We start from the raw sequence: 24,794 nt of genomic DNA, 5'->3' as shown, positions 1-24,794 counted from the left end.
TGGAACAGGTTGACAGGGGTGTTGTGGATTCTCTGACTGTGTTTGAGGTATATTCAAACAAATCCATGAGCAACCTGTTTTAGTTCAGAGTTGCCCCTGTTTAAGCAGGAGGTCGGACCTCCCAAGAGCATTTTCAACCCTGATGATTCACAGTCTGGAATTCAGAGTCGCTATTGCATTCTTCCAGCATTAGCTGCAGCTCTGTTTTGGCTAGAAAGCTATCAGTTTCTTAATGCAGATTACATATATGTGCAATGTAACTCTGACTACTTTTATAAATTAAAACATCAGATTCCTTTCCTACCTCTGGGTTATGTGGAGAAGCTGAGTCAAAGGAACTAATTTGACCAGTGGTTTTTTTCACCCCTATCATTATGTTGCTGTAAATGCTAATGAGCATTTTCATCTGACCTTTCTCATAAGCCTCCTGCTGTTGCATCCTTTTTCACTGTTCTGGCAAAGTGCTGGGAAATGAGCACAGTAGCTGGAGAGGCAATAACTGCTACCTCAGGGTAGTTCTCTGCAGGGTTTAGAAAGTCAGAGGCAAGCTCTGCTTCACTACTTGAGTGAAGATCTATGTGCAACAGAAGAATTGCACTGGTGTTAGAATGACTTGTGTTACTGAGCAAACAACTACTGTGTTTTGCACTGGCTGATGATTGTGGGTTTTTCTTTCTGCCTCTTCAGCTGTTTGGCTGTGTTCCCAAACAAGCAGAGCTGAGTAGTGGTGTTGGTGTGCATGGATCACTGAGGCAAGGCCTTTGTAACAGATAACAAGAAGTGGTCTGCTAACCAGCTCTCAGCAGGAAAGGACATTGCTTGCAAATTTATCTCCTTCCACGTTTAAAGCCTTGAGGGAAAGCAAAGGAGATGCTGAGTAAAGAGGCACAGGTCCTGTCCAGGAGAGGGGGGCTGTAAAACACGTAGACTGGTATTGTGCAAACAGGCAGATATTTACAAAGATCAAATATATTTTGAGTAGCACAGTGAAGGAGTAAAATCTGGGACAGACTGACTTAAAACTAAGTCATAAATACTAATCAAAAGAGTATTTGATTTCACAAGGGGTAAAACTCTGGGAAATAAATTAATCATTCCTTTTAAAATTGGTTTGGAATTCCTTTAACCAGCCTTCTATCTTGTCTTCTTCATAAGCAACCAGTTAATTATTGCCAAATAGATATCCATTCACTGAAGTCTTTTTGAGTGAATAGTACAGTATGTATTTTTTTTTTTTTTTGCGTAACTCTTCAGCAGTTTCTTTGTTCATTTATTTTGGGTTTTAATGGTACACATTGGGAAGCGATACCTCTTTCCTTATAAATTTGATTTTGCAAAGATTTAAGGATTTTCTAAGACAAAAGTAAGAGAGACCAGCTTTTCCTTACTGATTGTAATTTCTTTTCTATCTGATATATATATGACTGGAGTTGAGTTACAAGAGATCTGAACAGTGAATCTTAAATACTAATGAATTTATATGACTAATGCGATGTCTTAGTTATACTTCATACTGCATTTATTTATGGGCTTATGTATTTATTTGGATCTTCTTCATATCAAGAAGACTTCATATGAATGTTTAAAGTCAAGTCAGTGAGACTACTCGTGCATATATATTTTTAAGAGGTATAGAATTATGACAGCACCTGTTCTATGCTCTTAAAGGGCCATTTAAGGCTACAGATTATGTCTGGACTTCACAGGACTTCTCACTTCAATTTGCCTAATTTAATCCATATCAGATACTAAGCATTTATGCCTGAGTCCTTTTTTTGACCAAGATTTTGATACTAGAAAATTTCAAGTCTATTGTGTGTAATGAAAGTAACCTCTAAATTCATCTACCTAATAACAGAGGCCTGGTCCAGGGTTTTCAAAAGGAACCTATTAGCTTCTAAGAAAAAAATTTCTTTTGAATAGTGGAAATAAACTTTAGGTATCCTGAGTGCTTTACAAAACCTACCATTTGGATATTGGCTGAGTTGGAAATGTTGACATAATGTGAATTGGCATGTGTTTCAAAGAATGTTATCTTGGTTGGTGCCTAGGAGTAGGTTGTTTCTGTATCCTCTTTTTAAGTGTTGCTTTCATAGGAAGAGTGATAGTTTATCTGAATTGCTCAAATATGAAACCAAGTACAAAAATTATTCTAAAATATGAACTTGCAAAAAATCCAAGCAAGACAACAACTAAAAAACGTATATAAGTGATTTTGATGCATAGCATTTTGTTAGGATGTTATGCTAAACTAGTAATCATATGCCTGTAGACATGCCCTTCTATTATGGACTGATGCAATTGTCTCACATTTCATTAAATGTTGGATGGTATCAGTTTATTGCTTTTACTTCATGAGGAGTAATTTAATTTCTGGAACAATGAGTTTTTAAAATATTCTGCATAAAAATTCTTGTGTTATGAATGTAAGAAGCCATAGTTGTTATTGAAGAATGTGAAGTTGAAAGATCTCCATTATCTAGTTGTTTCATAAAAATAAGGGCAAACCCTACTATTTTCTTGTCATTTAAACTCTGCTTAGAATAAAATGTATTGTGTCAAGTCATTCAAATGACTTGTCATTAATTTGCCATTAAAGCCAACAACTCGTTTGAATCATGGGAGCAGTCTTGCAGAATATCTATCATGAAGAACGGGAAAGGTTGGGAAGCTTTGAAGTGTATTTCAGTGGCCAATTTTTTTTTTTTTTTTTACAGTGTTGTGGGTGTTTTCCCCTTGTTGTTTCTAGCCAAGCATAAAGAACATAATGAATGGATATCATGCTGAAATGTGGGATCTTAACGCCACTAATTCAATGGCTGTGTGCTGGGCTGGGTGTCATGTGAGATAACTGCAGTTCTCACTGTGATTTACTCTGCAGTCTTGAATAAATTACAAATCTTGCACAGTTCCCTGCTCTTTTTAATTTTTTTTTTTTAGATTAAAACTCTTGAGGAGGAGGGAAATAAGGTTGTAAGCTAAAACACTTAGGTTTTAGCTAACTGTAGGTATGTAGTGTAAACAGCTTGCATCTAAAAATGCTGATTGAAATCAGTCCTGCTATCTTCTCACAGCAGATGAGAGCAGTAATGAATTCAACTAGTTTGCATATACAGCTTGCTCTTAAGCACAGCGGCTCATCACGTGCTGCAGTAACCTGAGAACTGAGTAAATATTTTCACACTTAGTTGACCAGAGCTTCGTGCTTCGGAGAGTATAAATTGCCAGCAGAACATGTACTAATTAGTTTAGAACTCCTTGCAGTCACTGCGGTGTGAGCGTGCAGAGCCAGAGGCACCTTCTGTAGGCTGGACTCAGCCCCTGTAACAGTTTAATCTGTTCCACAGTCTTCCCTCGAGTCTTCAAACCTGTGAATGGTCTGCAGTGGAGACTGCTGCACATGTCCCCGAGGTGGCGTATCTTGGATGCTAAATCCATAGGCAGCGAAGTGAAGAAGAGATGCCAGTATCAAAGCACTAAATGCAATCAAAATATGAATACTAGTGTAACTTAATGATATTTTTGTCGTTCAGAAACTTCTCTGAATATCGATCACATGAAGGCAGAATGCTAGATCAGGACTACCCAATTTTAGGAACGCCGATACAGGTTTTTCTTCGTCCCTTTTCTGCACAACCAGTATTAACACACTGAAAAGGCAGTCCTGTTCTCCAAATCCAGAGACCTTTTAGGGTTAAGACTTCTGTGTTGAAGGTATGTCAGTGAAAGTTAGGACATGGCCCAACACAAGTGACACTTTTAGGAGCTCTGCTTTTGGACAGGGAATAAATATTCAGCTCATCCTCATGTAACTGCCGTGGAATAATTCAGTAAAACAATTTAAAGGGTACTTGCAGCGGCTCAGTAAATCAGACTGCACAAGAGCAAACTGATTAGATGAATCACTGACTCTACAGATGCACTGGAATAGAATGTCATGTGACTTTATTTTTAAAATGAGAGCATTTAAATGTGCAAACCTAAGTTGCTAAATAATAACCTCTGGTTCAGATGTGCAGTGCATCAGCTTTCTGTGTGAATGTTTTTCAGACAGTGGGTAATTCTCAAAGTACTTGTTTCCTTGACTTGAATGGACACTCCAGGGGCTCGTGCTGTGAAGAGGCTAACATCCTCTAATCCAGGCCAGCAGAGGATGCAGTAACACACCTGCCTGCTGTTACTGACTTGCTGGGTATCTCTCTGCCACCATAGGCTACTGTACAGTCTGTACTGTAAAAACCTGTCCAAATGAGATGGACAATCCCAAGTGGCAAAGATAGTCCTAATTTTAGGTATGTGAAATCAACTGTACTGTTCATGCAGGTAACCTAATCTGTAGGCGTGATACTTCAATAAAGATTGGACTGTAAGGTTTCCCAGACTAGATGAATAAAGTTAATTGCTTTATGTAACTAACTGTCATTTCTAGATGCCTTGAATGAAACACATACTACTGAATCAGCAATTCAAATCAAGACCAGACTGATATACAGCAATCTTTGAAAGCTCAACAGTGAGGGTACTCTGTTAGAACTTCTGATCTCTGTGATACATAATGTGAAGATAGATAACTGAGAGTTAGAAAAAAAGGAAACCAGGGCTTCTGCATTGTCTGGAGAAGATAGCATGCCAGCTGGTTAAGAGGAGAAGCAAGAACATGTTCTTTTTTTGGTTTAGTGAAAAGAATTTAAGAGTTTGAGGATTTTTTTCCACCCATCTCTTTTATTAGCATGTACCCTTGTTGCATATCTTCTGATTAAATTTGTTTTTTCTTGGGCTAGAGGGTGGGATTTACTGGCTGGGATGGTTGCTTTGCTTTGCTTTTAAATGAATGACAAAGCACTTCTTATCCAGGGATTTGGCAGAGCTATTTTGCAACTGTGTAAACTGGGACCTCAATAGATGCCATAACGAGTCAGCACACCTTCAAGCATGTCCAAAGGAAAACAGGAATAGATTTCATCTCAGGTGCATAAAAACTACTGTGACAGAGGTCAGAAAAAATAAGATGATGTTCCTGTTGCAGATGGTAACTAATAAGGCTGTCTGATGTGCAGCAAGATTCTGGGCTGTGTGATTGACCCCTTGGGTCGCTGTGCAAGTGTGTGTTCTGCTTTGTTTGCTTGCCTTATTGCTGATTTTTAAGTAAATATTTGGCAGAGTACCTGTAGTAATTAGCGATGGACTGTGCTCAGAATTTATCTTTCATTGTTTTCAATAAAAAAATATTTACTGCTTCATCAACCCAGTTTTATTTCACCCAGGTGAAAATGTATGAACAACAATCCACTTCACAAATCCAAACCAGATGGGTGTAAGACACTGTGCATTTCAGTATGTGGTAATTTAGATGTTCTGCCTGGAAAAATTACTTTATTGAAACCAATCAGAGGAACAAAATAATATTTACACAGACAACATCGTGTGCTTTTTAAAAGACATAAATGAAAATGATTACTAGAGAGAGTTCTCGGAAATAAATGTGTCATTTGTTTTAAGATTTACAGTCCACCACCATTACAGGCAGTTATTTCAAGAGCATGCTTCTTGAAAAAGAAGTTTCTTAAAATACTGGTTTATATTATTTTTATTTTGATTTTGGATAGACAGGAAGAAAGAATATTGATACAGGTCTTGTAGTAGAAAAACTTTGCCTTACAAAATATTACAAAGTACATCATCTTGAATATATTAAATAAGCATAGATAGGCTTAAAGTATTTTAAATAAACTATTATTTCATAGTAATTTCCTTACAGTAGGCTGTGTTCTAGTTATTATTTCAGCGAGTTGCTTTGCCAGATGCTTCCAAGTTGAATGCTTGGAAAACCTTTTGTTGTACAAATATCATAATGTGTTTTTTGGACATAACAGGACACGGGGTATGAATATACATGTTTACATATATACAGAGTGTCTGCTGAAAGAGCTGGTTGATATGAGCCTTCTTGGTCGGGGGGTGTGGCTGTTTTTGTATTTTAAATGGAGTTTGTCATTACATTAAATTCAAATTAAAAAAAAAATATTTAAAGACAGCTTGGATTTATAATTTGATATTCTCTGGTATCTTTTTGGCCTCCTGTTGCCCTCACATGCTGCACAGCTAAGCCGGGTCAACTATTGTGAAGAAGTAATGGGAAATAGCATCATATGTGATCAGAAGTATTATGCCTGCTTTCTTCAAAAGGTGCATGATAGGATATCTCTTCAGGATATTTTCTCCTTGATATATTTAATTTAAATTTCATATTGAATACGCAGTTCTTTGAAGGTTTTCTAGACTTTTCAGCACAAAGCCTTGAGCAACCCAATCTAAATTCAGTGTTTGACTGAACTTTGAGAGGGATGCTGAACTAGCTAACCTCCCAAGGTCCCTTCCAACTTTGATTCTGTGACTTTGTTTTTTGTGATTAAAATGAGAAATAGCTGATTAATTACTTTTGCATTTTAGAAGCTTCTAATTACACCTAAGTCTGGTGTTTGGGGTGCACATTCTCATTTATAAAAGCTGGTGAAAATGAAAATTAATGAGACAGTGGATCTAGAATGGTTCAGGTATACTTGGTTTATTTCCTGTGCTATAAACACTCTGTGTCACATGCAGTGGATCATTGTGTTTCTCTGTGGCTCACTTGTATTTCTGTTGAAGGTTAATAATGATAATTTTCTCTTTATTTTGATGTAGATTACAGTTTTTCAGGACAAAATTTGTCTCTATATATTTTCTTGAAGAAAGGGGGGAAAAAAAGGGCCAAACAACTACTTTTTGTTGTGGTTTCATATTAATTGTGCTGGGGGTTGCCAGAAGCCACTGTCACTGCTGTGACCACTGCTGGAGTGGTCCAGACGGGAGTTTGGCTGAACCTGCTGTTCAAAGGTGATCCCATTTGAGCAAAGAGGGCAGTTTTGAAAAGCTGTTCTTTCAAAATAGGCTGCACTTTCTTCTGCCCCCCCAGCCCCTGAACTGTGGGCTACTTTGTGGGGATTTTTTTTATGTGCCTCTGGGATGGCAGAAGTTTAGTTTTGTGTTTGTAGAGATAGAATTCTCTGTAAGAGATGTATTTGAAGATCAAATTCTATCTTTACCATTTTGAAGGTTCTCCACAGAACTAGGGTGAAAATTAAGATGGAGAAGGCAGGAAAACTGTGGTACTTATGTTCATATCTTTCAAAATTGTCTGGGGCTGAATAGAGGGATATTTGGTTTTGTATTCTTTCCACCCCCTTCATAGTCCTGTAGTGTATCAGTAAATGAGGCCAAGGAGCTGTCATGATACAGAGATTTGTTCAAGGTGCTTTTCCCCCCACTGAATATCTAACTAAACTTTCATCTAGTGGAATAAAATCTTCCGTAGTGCTAACCTAGAGAAATTTTGCCTTCTCTCGTTAAATTGAAACAAGTTGAGAATGTTAACTGCTATCAACAGTGTTTTATAAACATTGCTTGGATATAGTTTAGATCATAGCAAAGAAACCCAGAGAATATTCTGTCTGTGACAAATATTGGATCTTAAAACGTTTCATATCATTAAAGAGATTTAAGATCAGTGACTAATGTGCTCAAGCCTTTAACATACTATGTTTATTGCTGGGATTGCAAATAATGAAGTAGCTCTTTGCTGTTTTTTCTAGTACCTCTATCAAAGTGAACTTGTAGCTCTTGAAATACCAATGTCCCCAGAGGTACCCAAAGTTCCACGGGGAGGGTGGTGCTATATATTAGAGTTTTAAAATACTAGCTGAAGCACAGAATAATTTTTCAGTCTTTTTCATGTTGTTGCCTCTCCCTGGATAAAACTGAAATGAGATGTTAAAGTTGTTTACCAGCAATCCACCCCATAAATCTGATACGTTCATAAACAAGCATGCCAGAGTGCATGTATGTGTCCATATGCATGTATGTATGTGCATGACTGAATTTTGATTAAAAACCAGGTGAATTATAAGATTACCAAATTAATGACTTCAGTCTATCAAGCACAAATCCTGCACGTGACTGTCAAAAGTTATTACTGATGGCACCTGCCTGGTTCCATAAACAATCAGACATAGATAGGAGCACCCACCCATCTAAATTTTCTCACTGCTGCAACCAACCAATATATATTAACAACTCTGACCTCTCTTCTAGTGAAACTAAACAGTGTTTGTGCATGTATAGATTCTTGTATGCCACAGTTATATGAGTGTAAAGCAATGAAGGATATCTGCAAAATTAGACACCTCCAATTCAGAAAGGGATTGGGAAGTGCATGTGTATCTGTCAACAAGCCCAGACGAAAGCAGTATGGAAACAGTGCAATTAAAAACTGAGTAGAGGGAGGAGATAAGTGCTTTTGTGTGTTTGCACCATTAATAAGGATGGTGCTATGGGTTTTTGTTATTGGTTTCGGTGTTTGTTTTTTGGTTTGTTTTTTTTTTTTTTAAATTCATTGGTACGTCATAATTATGAACACGGTAAGCTTAGGTGTTTGCACTGACTGCATATGTAATTCTTCAGTCATAAAGAGTGGAAAGCTGCCTTAGTAGTCCTCTACAGTTCGTGACCCTCTTCACAGTGTATTTTTCTCTTAAAACTTGGGAGAAAAATTTCCTAGGGGAAAATCTTAATTTCCTGCATTTTGTGAAGTACTCTGCATAGCTCTGATGCTAGACAAATAATATGAAATATAGCTCACAGCAATATGGAGAATATTAACATCTACAATGTGAGACTAACCGTTCTTGGTTTTAGGGCAGATTCTGTCCTGATTTGAGCTATACTCTGATTTTTTTGGATAGCTCAGAATGGTAAACTCTCAACCCTTGACAGTTCTCCCTATGTAAAATGTGTCCCAGATATGAAAACTAAAAAAATTGCGGATCTTCAGATTTCTTCCAGCGTTTCAAGGGATGTTCAAAGTACACAGCCTTTGAAATAATGCCTGAATCTGAATTGCTTCCTGATGTGCTCCCAGTGTATTCATCTGTGTAGTTCTGTGAAGAGATGGGAGAGTCCCACACCCTGTACATTGTGCCTCCGGTGCTGAAGAGGGAGGGAAGGGAATAGTGAAGAGGTGGTTGCTGGAGTTGTAAGCTGTGTGGGGGTGGATGGGAGGGTGGGTCTTCACTTCTTAATTACAATTCATTAAAAATTAAGCATCACCCTGAGAGAGAAGGAGATGTGAAACATGAGTCCTTCCTGACTACTAAAGTAGGGCAGCAAAAACTTGCATACAAAAGCAAATCTTGGTAGGAGTGAAGTTCAGTTTGTTTCAAGATGTCATGAACATGGCTGCAGCTGTTAGAACGCTGAATTTCAGCTGGAGTTTTATAAATGGGCAATCTTTCAGCCATTTGCCTGGTTGGTTACTGTCCTCAGAAATCTCACCTGTTTTTGATGGTGCCGGGATGAAATGTGAGCCTGGGAAAATCACCAGAAGTCCTTACATTGCATTGCTGCACGTGGAAGGGATGCTGCAGATTCTGAACTGAGGTGTGATGTATGAATCGAGGTTTCTCAGACCCGTGGCCTCATGATGCATGTGCAGTTGTGTTGGCATGGAAAAATACAGCATCAGTGATCTATTTATTTTCTGAAACAATCATTACCAGCCCTAATTGGCTGTGTTATGATAATGATGGATGCGAAGATTTTTGAAATGTTTCTTGGCACATCCCAAATAGTAACACTATTCAGATATTGATCTGAGTAGCCCCAGATCTGTGGGCTTTTCTGATACCAGCTGAGACTTTATCCAGCCATAGAGGGTGTCTGAAAATCCTGATTTTCTTCCATACTTTGTTTCAGTGATTCTGTGAATTTTTCATTTCTAAAAGTCAGTTCAGGTGTGATCTAGATCTTTGTACCCAGAAGCCACTTTCTGATTTGAACTTTGATATAGCAGTAAAATGTGCAGAGATTTTCAGTAATATCCATATCTCATTGTACTCACAGATAAGTGTGCCACCCTTATGATTAAGTGTATGGCAGGGTGTACTGCTCCCTTTGTTTGATGCTGAATTCCTGCAGCTTATCTGCATTGACAAGATGTGCAGAACTGATGTGCTCTGTGTCTTGCTTTGCTATCAAGTTGCCACCTCAGACAAACTCTACATGCAGTGCGTGTGCAAGTGGGAAGTTGGGTAATAAAGACTCAAGATGTTCATTCTCTCTTTGAAGTCCTTGTCATCTAGTGGGAAGAGAATTAGCTAGCAGAAACTATCATCTTGCATGTTTGACATTACTAAGGCAGTAGCATAAGAAAATACATAAATCTTCTGAATAACCATGAAGCATACTCAACTGGAGAAAATAGCAAGAAAATAGAGTAGCTGGCAAATGGAGAGATACAAGCTGCCAAAAGGGATGTGAAACATTAATTCCACCATCTCAGAACTGATTTTTTTTTTAAATTGTATTTATTTTTAGAGGCACCAGATGCCAGCCTTATTGCTCATGCAAACTAGATGGTCTGAAAATTGTTCTAGCTTGTTCTAGCTTACTCCAGCTTCCAGTGCCCCACAGAGGCTGTTGCAGCAAAAATGAGATCAGCTTGGAAGAAAGAAATTCTGACTCTCTCCTTCTTCTAGACATGGATATGTCTCTGTTCTATACATGCCAGTGACTGTTCAAGGGGACTGGCATGAGATCTGTTTAAACAACTTCTGCACTAACGAAGCGTTTCCCTGTGCAAAAGATGGCTAATTCAGCCCAATGCTCTGTTGAAGCCAAAGATTTTCACTTGCCTACGTGTTAGAGAACTTCTGAGGGTGTACTTTCCCCTACCCTCAAGTTTTCCATGCTTTTGCACAGGTTTTAATTAGGTCCAAACCATCACACATTTTCTGCTGCTTCTGAGAGCATTCAGTCTAAATTTACTGTTGGCAAAAAGAAAGTGAAAAATGAGGCGATGCAAAAATAACTCCTTTGAAAAAGGAAAAAAAAAATCAATAAAATCCCAGATTTAAAATGAACTGCCTTGTAATATCACTCTGAAAGGGTACTTCTAAACCAGGCTTAGGTGTTTGGTTAGACAATGGGGACTTTTCCTCTTTTTAACAAGTAATGTTGGTAACCTTGTTTTAATATAGGTCTAATTGAAGAGAAAGCATTGATACACTTATACCCTAGTTTAAAGCAGTGTAAGTGGACTTGTAAACCTATATTTGTGTATAGATTGAAATGGATAAAATATGTAAATAGATACTGATGTATATTTATATAGGTAGGATATATAGGTAGGATATATAGGTATGTATCCTAACTGTATACCTACTATTTACAGACATAATGTACTCCACTGTTTATTGGGTTATACTCCTTTAGCCTTGAGTTCATCCAAGTTACATCTCTGCTATGTAAAAGGTAGGCTTACATAGAGGTATTAGGTTGGGTTTTGTAATTCCAGTGTTTTTTCCCAAAGGGACCTGCTAACTGTTCGTGTGAGCATGTTTGGTTTTGGACATCCTGAATTTCCAGCATTTTTGTTTGTTAGTTGTCTTTGTCACTTTCCTTCCCCTGCCTCGTATTTTATGTTCCTTTTAATACCTGCTACCCTTTGTCATATATATACATATTTGGAGAAATTATGCTTTAGCACCTGATTGATTTATTTATTCTTCCTTATTTCACTTAGTCTCTCATTCCACATCCTTTCCTGGTATCCTTGGTCAGAACTTGCACAAATAAAACAATCTTTTCTCTGAGAAGATTTACATAGGAGAACAGTAGGGCTGATAGTTTGCAAAGGAAACCATGTTTTCTGGGGAATGACTAAGAAGCAAATGCATCTTGATTAGGGCAAACACCTGTGTCTTGTCTCTCCCAGTTAAGCACTAAACTTGAACCTGTATGAGCTAGGTGAAATATTGCTGTAAAGAACAACTGTTTGAATCCAGTTTCCCCATAATTTAAAACCTTAAATACTTGGGTATATATGTACATATGTGTGCGACCTGGGCAACATTACGTCAGAATAATTTAAAAACCACCATGATTGGAGAACAAAGTCAAAAGTTAACCATTCACTGGAAGAGGGGGGAGCAAAATACTGTAATGAGTAAATATTTCTGCTTGGACTTCTTCCCACAAACATGAAATGGGATGCTGTTAGAAGAATTGATTAGTGGTAGCGTTCATCTGTTGTGAACTTATGACAATGATTACTGAAGCATTTTGAAACCAGCTTATTTATCAGCTGATTTATTTTTTTTCTTGGCCTTTTCCACTCTTCCAAGAGTAGCACTTGTGCTCTCCAGAGGGGATATTACTAGGATTTTTGCTGCTGCCGCCAAAGATCTTCTGGCACAAAATTCCTGTCTGAGTCAGCTTTGTAACATGACAAATTCAGAGACAGCTGCAGCAATGATACATTAGCTGCCTATTGGGCAGCTTCTGAGTAGACAATAAATCTCCTACTAGTTATAAAATATCATTAAAAATAACCTAACACAATAACGGTTGTGAAATATTGTGCTTATTTTTCGGGTTAGCAGGTTGAAAGATGGTAAGTGGTATAAGTTGGAACAGTTATTCAGTTGTGACTACAAAGGTTGTATATATAAGCTTTAAAGAATTAGAAGCCACCAAAAAAGGATAATGCAGTTTTTCTGTTACCTTTTCTTACCCAGTTGTTAATGGCTCAGGTTGTATTCTCATATTTCAGTGATCACAGCTGTTGCTTCTGTATGTGTTTTTCTCCAATCCAGTGGCACTAGGATGGTGTATATGGTGCATTTTCCGATTGAGAGATGTTATAATGGAATTAGGCTGCCATTGGAGATGCTCAATGTTGCATTTCCAGAGCTGGACTTCTGTTGCTGTTTTGTAGTTCTGTTAGGATTATTAATGCTGCAGTTTGTAAGTTAAACTACTAGTTTAATTGGCTTTTTCCTTATTGTACTAATATCTTCAGTCAACCAGAGCCTGCAGTCCTACTTTTTATGTCTAATTATGTTCCATTTCTGTGCCCCAGCCTACATTTAATTTGCACAGAAGTGGAAATGAAGTTGTCAGTGACATCTCGCAATGACTCTCCTCCCCCTTACTTTAGCTATATCAGATGCCAACACTGCTGATTTGTTGAACCTCAAGCTGTTTTGTTTAGCAGTGCAAAGCTGACTGCTTTGCGACCATCAGACTGGTACAGTGAGACACAAAGTGCTTGTGATATTGTCCAAATTTCTCATTGGGAAAGGTAGGAGATATTTCAGTTTCAATTATATACTGAATTAATCTGAGTAATAAAACAAGGACGCAACTTCAGTATGGGAAATTTCATGTTCTGTGCTAGCTAATGCTGATAGATAACCTGGGTTAACATGGATTTGATTCAGGAGTGCTGGAAAACTAACCAATACTTCTGTTTTCTATTTCATGCGAGTTTCTTGCAAAGACAGTTTCATTGAAAGATGACTGCTACAATTGTGCTTAGTCTGAATTATCTAAACCAATTAATTGCAGAGTGGAGAGAACTGAAGGATGAGACTGCATCTTAATGCTTCTTGGAGCAAGAAGAGAAGCTGCTACAGATGTTTTATTCTTTTTTTAATGTGAAATAGGGAAAAATTATGAATATCATAAAAATATTGCAACGGCGCAAATTTGTTGATGCTATTTTAACATCGACTTTACCCTTTCTGACATGCAAGTAGTGGTGGCTTTGTTCTGTCGTGCTGTTTTCATTGTACCTTAAGGTGTGAATGAAGATTGAGATTTGTGTAGCGTTGGAATTTATGCTACTGGAAGCCCACCCTGCAGACCTCATGTTTTCTGAGGAGGGGAAAACTGACCATGTAATTTATTTTTCCCTCCATTACACTGCTTATTCAGGTGCACAAAATTGGAGGGGTGTTGAGTTATTTTGGTATTTTTTTCGTAAGCTTTAATTTTAAAAAATATATACTATTTTTCCTTAGAAATTAAAAAGGGGGGGGGAGGCAAAGCATAAGACCTACTGAATTTGTTTAGTCATGAATGCGTAGAAAATTAACCTGAATGTTTTTGAGAACTTGAAAATTCTAGTTAGTCTTAGTTCTCAGGGACATTTTTAGTTCAAGATCTTCAGTGGAGTTTTAAATAATTGCTGGAATGTTTTTAATCGCAGCTTTCACAACTATTTTGTTGAAGGGTGCACTGTAAAGGTTGATTCAGTTATGTAAAACCGAAAAATCATAACCCGTACCAAAACAAGCGGATTACACCAAAAAAGAGGAGTGAGAGTATATTTATTGCATAGCACTATGCTTGCCTGCAGTAATACTTCAGTTGCTCAAAACTGATTAAGGATGAAAAATACGATGCCCAGAAATATTTATAACTCCCAAATGCCCTGGCAGGTAGAATTGCTGGTGAAATGCAATGCTACCAAGCAGCTCCTGGTCCCATTATCTTATACCACGAGTGCCTGGAAGTGAAATAGCTCCTGATGATCAGATCTCTGTGGCAGTCGGTGCTGATTTTGCCTGGATGTTTGTCTGCAATATGTAATACAGCTCTGTGTATGCAACGAGGAAGGATTGATTAGAAAAGGAGTAGATGGTAGGGTGTTAGATTTTTTTTATAAACCACTGAATAAATGCAGACGTTCAGATTTGAGTGCTCTGTGTGCTTCTGGTGCTGTGGTCTCAGAAGGACTCAGTAGGACTTAAAATCGACGTGGTGACAATGATAACTTATTCATTTACTAGTTTGTCACTGTTGAAAGATTGATTTATATGTCCTCTCCTGATGATTGTAGCAGGATATAGCCACTGTAGAGATTACTAAATATGGTTGGCAAGTAAGTTCCATTTCCTTTTGGTAGCTAGCTCTCATGTTAATTAGGTTTCTGATACTTTATAATCTTCTCAGTAGCATTATATAAAAGAGCTGTGTGCATGTTTCTCTTGCCTGCCAGTCAGCCATGCTCTAAGCTACCTGCACTGCAGGAAGAAAATATAAATTAACTTTTAATATAACATTAAAATTAATGAATTAAATGCACTGCAAAGGGAAATGCAGATTTTAAGTAATAACTACATCTCATGAAACTTAATTATCAAACATTGAGTCAATAACATATGAGACCTATGATACTTCACTTGGGGTGGCTAGTTTATAAAACTAGAACTGTAGAACACAGTGGATGTAGTTCACAGTAAGCAAGACTGTATGTATGTTGGGTTATTGCACTAAGGCTGTCTGTGTGTTAATAATAAGCAGGCAAGCCAAGACGTTTTAAGTGTTTTAAAGTAATTTTGTACCAACATAATAGTTTCTGTTGCAGAGAATTTAGAAGAAAAATCTGTCTCAGTTATTAAACAATGACTTAGATTTGTATCACGGATGTTGAACTCATGATTTGTTCTAAATTGAAGACTAGAGGGGGATGCAACTAAATGTGATTTGAATGTGAATCAAAGGCCAAGGTTTCATGAAATAGAAAAAGATAATGTTTATATTACTATGTGAAATATTGCAGAATATTTGTATAGATGTGATATTAGATATACCTCTGACATCTCTAGTCAAACTTAGCCCTAACTTGGATTTTGTTGACGGAAGTCAACAAAATTTTAGTAGCCCACAGGAGAACCTCATTACCTGGCTCTTTCTTACCACAGTTCACTGACTCTTTGCTGTGTTGGAACAATGTGGATTTAAATTAAAAAGCTATTTGTGATTTACCTAATTACTTGCATTAGAAAATGCTGGCTAATAAAGCTGAGCAGGTTGTTGTGTGCTGGTAGTAAGGTCAAGGGGATTTGCAGCATGTGAACTTCTTACAATTGCATGTCAGAAGCAGATGGAAAAGTGTTCTCACCTGAGAAAGAGAACAAAAGAAATCTTGTAAGGTAATCCATACAGGAGAACAGAGCAGTACAGGATGAGGGAGCTGTAACAAAGGTACTTTACCTTCTCATGCCTGTGTCCTTTCTGTTCTGGAAGACTGAATTAAAAGAATCAAAGTAAGGAAAGGAAATTAAGAAAAAAATATGATGTTGAATATGTGGGTTTTTTAATGAAAGAAAATGTTGAGAGTAAGGTTGGTGTTTCATAGTCTGACTTTGCATGTCCACATAACAAGGATGTCAAAATTATAAATGCGGTAGTGAATAAATTTTAGATTACATGCCTTGAAAATATGCACAAGCTTAGAGTTAAAATTGCATTTCTTACTTCCTTTGTTTCTATTCAATGCATTACTTGACCTATTTCAGCTCCTTGGAGAAAGAGCATCACACTGACAATCAACCAACCTACTCATAGCTTTTTAATAATTAGTATTTTTACATGAAACTGTTTAGTGTTTCCCCATAAAACTAGTATAATTCTTTTATTTGATTAGGTATCTGTCTTTTAACCTACAGTAATTTGACAGTGACTGTAAGAAATGATTTATTAAATCTTGAAAACACAGTTCTGGATGATTTCTGTACAACTTTAAGAAAGTGCTAAATCATCCAGAAGAACTATAAACCACAGAACATAGATGAGCCCTGGTAACCTCAGTCTTGTCAGCACTCAGTGACCAGTTTCCCTGCCCTGTGTAGCCATAGGCCTAGGTTTTCCCTGTGCTACTGCTTCCTATAAAAATCTATGAAATCACACAATACTCTGTTTCCAGAACTTTCCTATATCATAGTGTGTATAAAGATATGCAGATAAAGATTGTTACAGATAGGTTGATTGAAAAAGTGTTGGTGTTCAGTGACAACACTTGCCAGGTACCATTAGTGATGATGCTTTCATTATCAATTTTAGCATTTCTTTCTTTAGCAGTAGCTGGGGAAGCTAAAGCCCCTCTATGTACTAAACAGCAATATTTATCTTCAAGATATAGGGTATCTATCATTACTCTTCTGTGATCCTTGCATCTAAACTCCCACCCCCACATGGTGCTTCACAGGCAGAAGGAGAAAGAAGACAGCTGTGATCTAAGAAAGAAAAAGATTAGGAGAACTGTGAATTGATTTTATTTTTTTTTTTACTACATGCAAAAAGAATTGTAACACCACTTTTATACTTATGTTGTAGCAATATTGAATTATTTAGGTCATTGCACTTCTTGTGTTTTCTTATATTCCTTCTTGATTTGATTCATTAGATTTTGGTGAGGTGGTTTCTTTTTTATTTCAGAGCACTGGTGATTGCAGACATCACAGATATATGCTATACTTTCTTTCTTCTAGCATCTTTTAATCTATCAGGATTGTTCTGGTTTTGGGTGTGTGTCCTGTCCCTGTTCTCCTCCCCCCTCAAAAAAAAAAAAAATTGCTAGCACCTCTGCAACTCTTCTTTTAATTAGTTTACTATTTTGTCTTTGTACTGAAAAGTCATTTCATTTAACAGTATTTCAGTTTCTCCATCTGTTGGAGACGATTTTCTAGAGCTATTTTCACATCCTCAGAAGGCTGCCCCTTTTGGTGCAATAGTGCCATCCAATCTTGAGGCTTTTGGTGTCTCCAGAGATGTCAGCATGCTGAGATGGGAGTGCTAGGGGTCAGACGAGAGAGAAACCTTGATGTGGGTGATGGATCCACTTTTGGCACAATCGTGAGGATACTGCTTTTTCACTGAATTCCGCCATTAATTTCTTTTAGATCAATTAATAAGTCCTACTGAAGCCCAACTGAATACATGTCTGATTGGCAAAAGCACTCTGCACCTAGAGTGCCCATCAGAACTGTCACCACTCAGTTTTCAATATAACTCTTCACTTTGAATGTGAAAACCTTTTAGAGTTTTAGTCACTGCTGTTTCTTTGGCTCCTAGGTATTGAACTTGTGAAAGACCCTGGCCTTTTGTGCCCCACGGGGTTCTCTCCTGAGTCATCTCCCATTTGTTCAGCTTTCACTGGTTTCAGTTGGAGCTGCACAGGAGAATGCAACCTCTGATGTGCAATTCGGATGAATTTCAGTGCTGTTCAGGGTTCAGTATTTGAGTTCTGACAGATAGGATCAGATAATACCTTTCAAAGTGATGCCAGCATTATTTCCTTTTCTCCTTTTGAGTTTCACTTGCGAGATACCATTAGGTGGGCACATTTTCGTACATTGTTTTTGCTTGGTTTGATTTTTTTGAAGTCATGAAAGCAAAGGTATACTTTTACATGTAAGAGTTTTGCAGCCAGCAAGAAGTTCTCTAATAGCACATGATATTTTGCTAATAATGCACTAGTAACTTGAAAATCCTTTAATGTGTTTTTCAAGATAGGTATTAATACTTCTTCATTCAAACTGCGAAAACGCTTAAAAAATATGAACATTTGTTTCTGGAAAAAGGTCACACTTAAAGAATTAATTTAGGAGTTGCTGACAAGGGAGCATGTGCTGTTTTTTGGAGAGACGACTTTTTAATTTCTTCTTCTGGAGCTTGAACTGTTGTTTCTATGCAGTTGTGAATGTGATTGTGCATCCCGGTGATGTGGGGAGGAAAGCAGTCTGTGTAAGGGTGTGCTTGTTTGTACTGACAGAGAAATGTTTCATAGCAATGGGCTGGTTGGGTTAATACCACGTGAGCTTTCTTATATAATCCTCTGAATTAAATACAAAGGAAAACCATTTGTGCCATCTCTCAATGATGATAATTTCAGCTACCTCCACAATCTGACTGTGAAGACAACTAGTGTAAATGATGCTGTTTTATTGCATCTGCTGCTTTATCAGTTTGTTGCTAAATTATACTGATTTGTTCATTTGAATCTGAGGGATAATAGAAAAGCTCCAACAAGTCCCATATCTATAGCACAATTTTGCTTTATATCACAATGCAGTCAAAACCTTTAAAGTGTTATTGGATTAAATAAAATTTTCTCTGGCACAAAATGGCTGAGGGGCAGCTTCTTGAATAATCTGTATTCAGAACTCTATTGCTAGTTTATACAAAACTGTCTCTGTAAATGCAATAAAATTTTTCATATTTTTTATTAAGCTTTTGGTTTTAATCATAGATAAATGCATGCAAAAATTCAAGTAAGTTTCGAAGGAGAACCCTGTTACTATTTTAAAACCCTGAAGTTTTATTTTTTTTAGTTCTCATAATTTATTACTAGAATTTTAAAATTTAATTATTCCAGCACTCTTCCATGGCTAAGGCCATCTACTGTTCAATTAGCACAGACAAAGCAAGTTCTCTGCTTTGCCATTAGAAATATCTATGTCTGGAATGTTCACTTAATAAATATCAACAACTTAAGAAAGAGTTTCCATGAGCTAAGACTAATTCATAACAAAAACTTGCAAGTAAACTTTTAAGTTTTCCCCTCCTTCTCCCTTAATGAATATCATGCTGGGACTCGGTGTCTTCTCCCCCTACCCTCCTTTTGTTTACTTCTAAGAGGACAGAAATAAACATTTTAGGTTTTATGTTTTTCAGGGTTCACTGTAGTGTGAGTAAATATGCAATATATAAACTATTCTGTGTGGAAGTTTTGTTTTTTTTACAAGACCCTTTCTAGTAAGGCTACCACATAATTTTGAAATATCAGGAGAGGAGCAGCAAGTGACTGTTAAGAACTTCAGGGAACCCTGGTTATACTGAGTCATCATAAATATTTTGCCATTGACTTCACTGAACATAAAACTTAGCTCCCTGTCTGCTATTAACTGACCTTTGCTGTTGCCTTTATAGAATGCAGTAGTGATAAAAGAATACATTATAAAAAATGTTGAGGTTTTTTGAGAAGGTATTTTTTTTGGTGACTGGATTTGCATTGTCAGAGGAAGTTGAGTTGTTTGTAACTTGCTCACTTATTTGCAGTGCATTTAAAAATGGGATCGGGGTTTTAAAATAAACATCTCACTTTTTTGATGCCTCAGTAAGCAGTGTTTCTCTGAGAAATGATGCATTATAAACGGATAAAAAGATAAAGGAAAAGCGAGTTTGCGTGTCGATATTGAGTCTGTAAAGCTGGTAATAGCCAATGCTAGTCAAAATATGCAGTATTTTTAAAAAGTCTTTGAGTGTTCGAGCTCTGGCATTAAACTACACATGGTATCTTCATATTTCTCTGTGGCAATGCACCAAGTATTTACCATGGTGGTGTTAATAAATGAATGTTCCTATGTAGTTACAAAATTTGGATGCCTGTTCAGTAGTGACTTCAGAAAACTTAAGCGTAATCTTTTTGTCTCTTGATCTCCTGGGTCATTTTTCCTCACTTTTCCTGCAGCAGATAATGCTGTCTGTTTGGAAAAAATGTTTCCAGTGAGGACCATGTAGTGTAGGTATCATTTAAAGGTGTTTTGTTTGAGATGTAACCAGAAAAATCTGTTTGTAAAGTCAGAATGCTGTGGGACAGATGCGATGGATGGGAATGGCTGCTGCTGCAGTCTGTGCAGAAACAGCTGCTACGAATGCCACTGTTTCCCAGGATATTTTAAATCTTGCATTCTCTCTTTTCCTGCATTTTTCCTCAGTAGTTACAGGTTTATCAATATCAGAGCATAGTACTGGAAACAATGAAACTTCTAGCCTTGATGGAGCAGATAGTATTTCTAGTAACCATATCATGCCTTGAAGATAATTCAATAAATTAGCTATAAAGAGCCATCCTGCGCTGGTGTAAATATAATGAAATATATGAATGAGAAAAGAATACAAATTCACTAACACTTTTTTTAGACCAAGTTTTAGAGCTATACAAAAGTAAAATAGCATGAGTAAACTTCCTGCTGATTTTTATGCAACATTCCCAAAGACTCTCCATGTTTATACATAAAAGATCTTGAAGCCTTCCCTTGAAACGTGAGCTGAATTCTTGTTCGTTTGATTAAACAGTAGTATCTGAGAGCTGGCAATGGTATATCCTTTTCTGAGATATGGGGATCATGCATAAACCTCTGCTGCTATAATAAGGCAAGAAAAAATAGAGCAAGAGTACCTAGAATTTTTTATTCCAATTTAATTGGAAAGATCCTGGCAGAAATCAATAGGCCCTGCTGCTTTTACATGAAACAAAACAAAAAAAGACCTTACGTTATACATGCTGAATTCAAGGACATGCTTAACAGAAGTTCCCTTTTGTTACCTATAAACATTTGAGTCTGTTATCCATGTTCAAAGACTAAAATAAATCAAGGAGCTGTACTAGTAAATTTGTGAATGCTTAGATTTTATCAATTCTTAAAAAAAAACAAACAACTAAACTAAAAACATCACAATAGAATGATGTTGATTTACCGTGTTTCTGAAGCTGTGAAGGACTATTCCACCGTGGAAAAGTCAGTTCAGTATTTGTTTAAGAGTAAAAAAAAAAAAGAGACAATATGATTTATTATTTATTACAAAAAGAATCAGGGAAACTGTAATATTTTCTGTTGTTTTGTTATTTCCATACTATTTAGAACAAGTTTTTAGATTTTGTTTTTGTTATTATTTAATGAAGCTGTAACAGAGTTCGTTTATCATGAATGCAACATGAAATAACAGCAATATTGTAACTTTTCAGAAAAGTCACATATCCTACACGTGAGTATATCCAGCAGAAAGTACCAAACAGGTATATCTAGGATATCAATTAGTAACACAGCTTCTGAATGTTGTGAATGACCTCTGGAGCTCTGATCTCTGCAGACCAGAGGCCTATGTACAGGTCAGCTGTGCATAGTTAGACTTAACTGAAACTTGGCCTATAAAAAGACTATATTTGATGTAAAAAAACCCAAACAAACAAACAAACAAACAAAAAAACCCAAAAAACCCAAAACAAACAAAAAAAGCCCCCCAAAACTGCTCAAAACAAAACCAAAAAGAAACCTAAAAAAATTTATGTACTTTTCAACATAAGGAGTGCAGTCCTTATATTCTTTCATAAGAAGCCACCAGCATCATTACCTACAATGGTTGTGCTTAATTTGAAAGATGAGAGACAGAACCCAAAACAAAAAAAGAAAAACTTGAGATCATGTCCAGTTGGAGAAAATGAAGTGTCACAACTTATGCCTGTTTATAAATAAAACAGAAGGGTTGATTAATATTGAACAGAGAAGTAATTAAAATAAAGCAGAACAAAACTTCTAAAGAATATATTTAATCTAAAACTTTAAAATGCTGACCTTGACAAGGTATTTAATTATGAGAGAAAAGAGGAATATCCTTCACTTCATACACTGTGCTCTGAGAATTCAGTACATCACTAACTCAAAGACATGCTTTGTGATACTGCCTGTCTCCCTTGTTTCACTCTTGTCCTTTGGGGACACCTCAGATTACTTTGGTCTGTGTACTGTAGCTGCCTTCAGAAAGGTATTTGCACAGTTGTTTCTTCAGAGCAAGCTGAGAAATACAAGTGTTCTGTTCTTTAAAGCTGGATCAAGCTGAGTTTTTGCTCATCAAACAGTTTTAGTTACCCTTTGTAATTATCACAAGTACTTTCAAATAACATCCTCAGTTTTCCTTATTTAAAATGGATAGAAATATAACTGATTAGTCAAGTTTATATTGATTTTTTTTTTCCCTAATCAAGTTTTAAATGGTCATTTAAGTGCTCCTGTGTAAAACTGACCTTAAAAAGTAACTGGGCTACCTTTTCTCTGTGTCAAGATATTTTTGTTACATAAAACCTGATCATTCTTGAAGCATTAACAGTGAGATGCTGGTAACTGTTTGCATTTACAAATATCTAGTATAATCTCCAAAATTCAACTTGATACATTTCAGTTCAGGGTTTGCTTGCAATAATTAGAAACAGTAGTTTCTGTTTAGTCTGCAACTTTTTGTAAGTGCTGGCATGGGGGAAAATGACTTGGCCTTTCATTTGGAATTTGTGAAAACGTTTGAAAGGAGTTTATTTCCAGGATTTTTTTTCTCTCCCCTGAAAACTTTGAACTACAATATTTTCTCTTTGGAGAGGGGGGAAAAAAAAAAAAGGTATTGTATACGAAGATCAGGGTGGAGATTTTCTTATTCTTTGCAAATGTATTATGTTAATCTTCTGACACTTAGTCTGGACACAAGAAAAAATTGTAGCACTGTTTTATTTAAAATACACTAAGAACAAAAAAAGTTACTTTGAAATATTTTTGGAGTTATCTGAATTTTTCTTGCAGAACCATAGTTACATGTGTCTTGTGGTTCAGTGTTTTGGTTTTCAACTTTGGTGTTACCTTGGTGGATATTGCCTTCTTATTGAGTTATGAGCAAAAAGCAAGTTAGTGCGCTTGTATAATTCTGAGTTTGCAAGGTTCTCTGTCCATTGGGCATTGCTTCATTCCTTTGACAGAAGACAGCAAAATATTCTGTGGTAGTCTGTATGGTATACAAGGAAATGTTCTTTTGCTATTTCAATATATATTAGATCCCACAAAGTGATCAGGAATTTAAACTTTTTCAATTAAGACTGAATATGAAGATTGAACCGTGGCTCTGTGGAAATCACCATCTACTCTGAAAAATCACTCTTCATTAGAAAAAAACCTTGTCTTAGTGAAGAAAAATTAAAATATCTGTCAGTCAGACATCTTCCTCTGAAATTTTCACTTTATTGTTGATTAATCCAAATGGATTGGAAAGGTTAAAGAGGTTTATTAGAAGACAAGAGTGATAGCTCATCCAGACATGCTGTCAACCTATTCCAAATCTAATTTTCTATCTATATCCAAAGGTACAGCCAAAAGTTCAACCTGTAGTCAAGCCTTTTAACTGTGTGGGGGTGTTTGGATGGACCTATAGAAACCTACAGATGATGTACCTGAAATCACACAATCTCTGGTACATTGCTTGTGTTAAGTTTTAGGCCAGGTTTTGTGACTGGTGAATCAAATTAGCATTGACCTTGAGTACTTGGCTTTTTTTTCTTTTTTTCCTTTCATTTTATTGGTGGGCTTTATGAGGGTTTCTTAGATTGATGCTCTATTAAATACCGTGGCTCATTTTTCATGAAAAAAAATTGTATCTTATTTAAAACCATATCTGAGTGTATTCATATGAAAATATTGATCTGATTAAAGGATACTAAGTAGGTGTCTTTACATTTTAGAAGGGATACTTTGGAAATTGGAAGTGGTTGAAATTATACTCCGGCTTTGTTGCAGTCTAGTTTGTTTTTCTGCATATATTTATAAATATAAGCATCCTCTTGTGAATCCTTTAAGAAACCTGACTGTAAATATTATTAAAGTTGCACTGGGGTTTGCATGCCTTGTGCTTTTGCTTTCTGTTGATTAGTCTGTCAGTTGATGTTACCGAGACCAATTTGATCAAATTTATGTAACATGCTCTAAGAATATCCAATATTTAGCCTCACAGCATTTCTTTCCTTTTTTTATTTTCTCCAGATACCACAACGTATTCCACTGAGCGATCTGAGCACTTTAAGCCATGCAAGGACAAGGATCTTGCATATTGTCTCAATGAAGGGGAATGCTTTGTGATTGAAACCTTAACAGGATCACATAAACACTGCCGGTAAGTCATTTGGGAAGAAGTTGCAAAAAGAGTTTTCTGTCCAAGGGACAAAGCATTAGGAAAAATTAAGCGTTCAGATGGAGAATGTTAGGAAGCAATGGAATTCGTCCCCTCTTTGGCTGCATCCCTCACAGTTGATGAGTTTTTAGTAGTCTGTAATATTTATAAATAGAAATACAGAAATAAAAGAAGCAACATTTTGACTTTTTCATAGATAAGAAAAATCTTCAGTATTGTATTTTTTAATGATATCAGCATGTAAGGATTAATGTTTCATTTTCATTTTTTTACATGTAAAAGTCTTTTGTTCCTCTGCATACCAGAAGCATCCCTTTATTTTGGGTACTGTAAGTAGAGCTTTGACAATAGCTGCAGGCACCATTCATTGAGAGAGAGGAAGGGCTAGTGTTGTTAGGAATAAGGGT

General features: G+C 36.6%; 1 protein-coding gene across 3 annotated transcripts in view; it reads left to right on the top strand.

Annotated features, from left to right (window-relative positions):
• Positions 1-24,794, top strand: part of NRG3 (neuregulin 3) — a 368,049-nt gene that overhangs the window by 122,355 nt on the left and 220,900 nt on the right. For all 3 annotated transcript variants that reach the window (XR_003540610.2, XM_027720665.2, XM_027720664.2), the window contains exon 2: positions 24,240-24,369. Coding sequence is in view for 2 of the 3 variants with exons in the window: in XM_027720665.2 (XP_027576466.1) it covers positions 24,240-24,369 (130 nt within the window). In the remaining variant the exon portion in view is untranslated. The remainder of the gene's footprint in view (positions 1-24,239; positions 24,370-24,794) is intronic.

Source organism: Pipra filicauda, unplaced genomic scaffold (genome assembly GCF_003945595.2).
Source record: "Pipra filicauda isolate LSUMZ 115617 unplaced genomic scaffold, ASM394559v2 scaffold173_size1550139_pilon, whole genome shotgun sequence".
Lineage (NCBI taxonomy): Eukaryota > Metazoa > Chordata > Aves > Passeriformes > Pipridae > Pipra > Pipra filicauda.
This window is presented reverse-complemented; position numbering and strand designations above follow the sequence as displayed.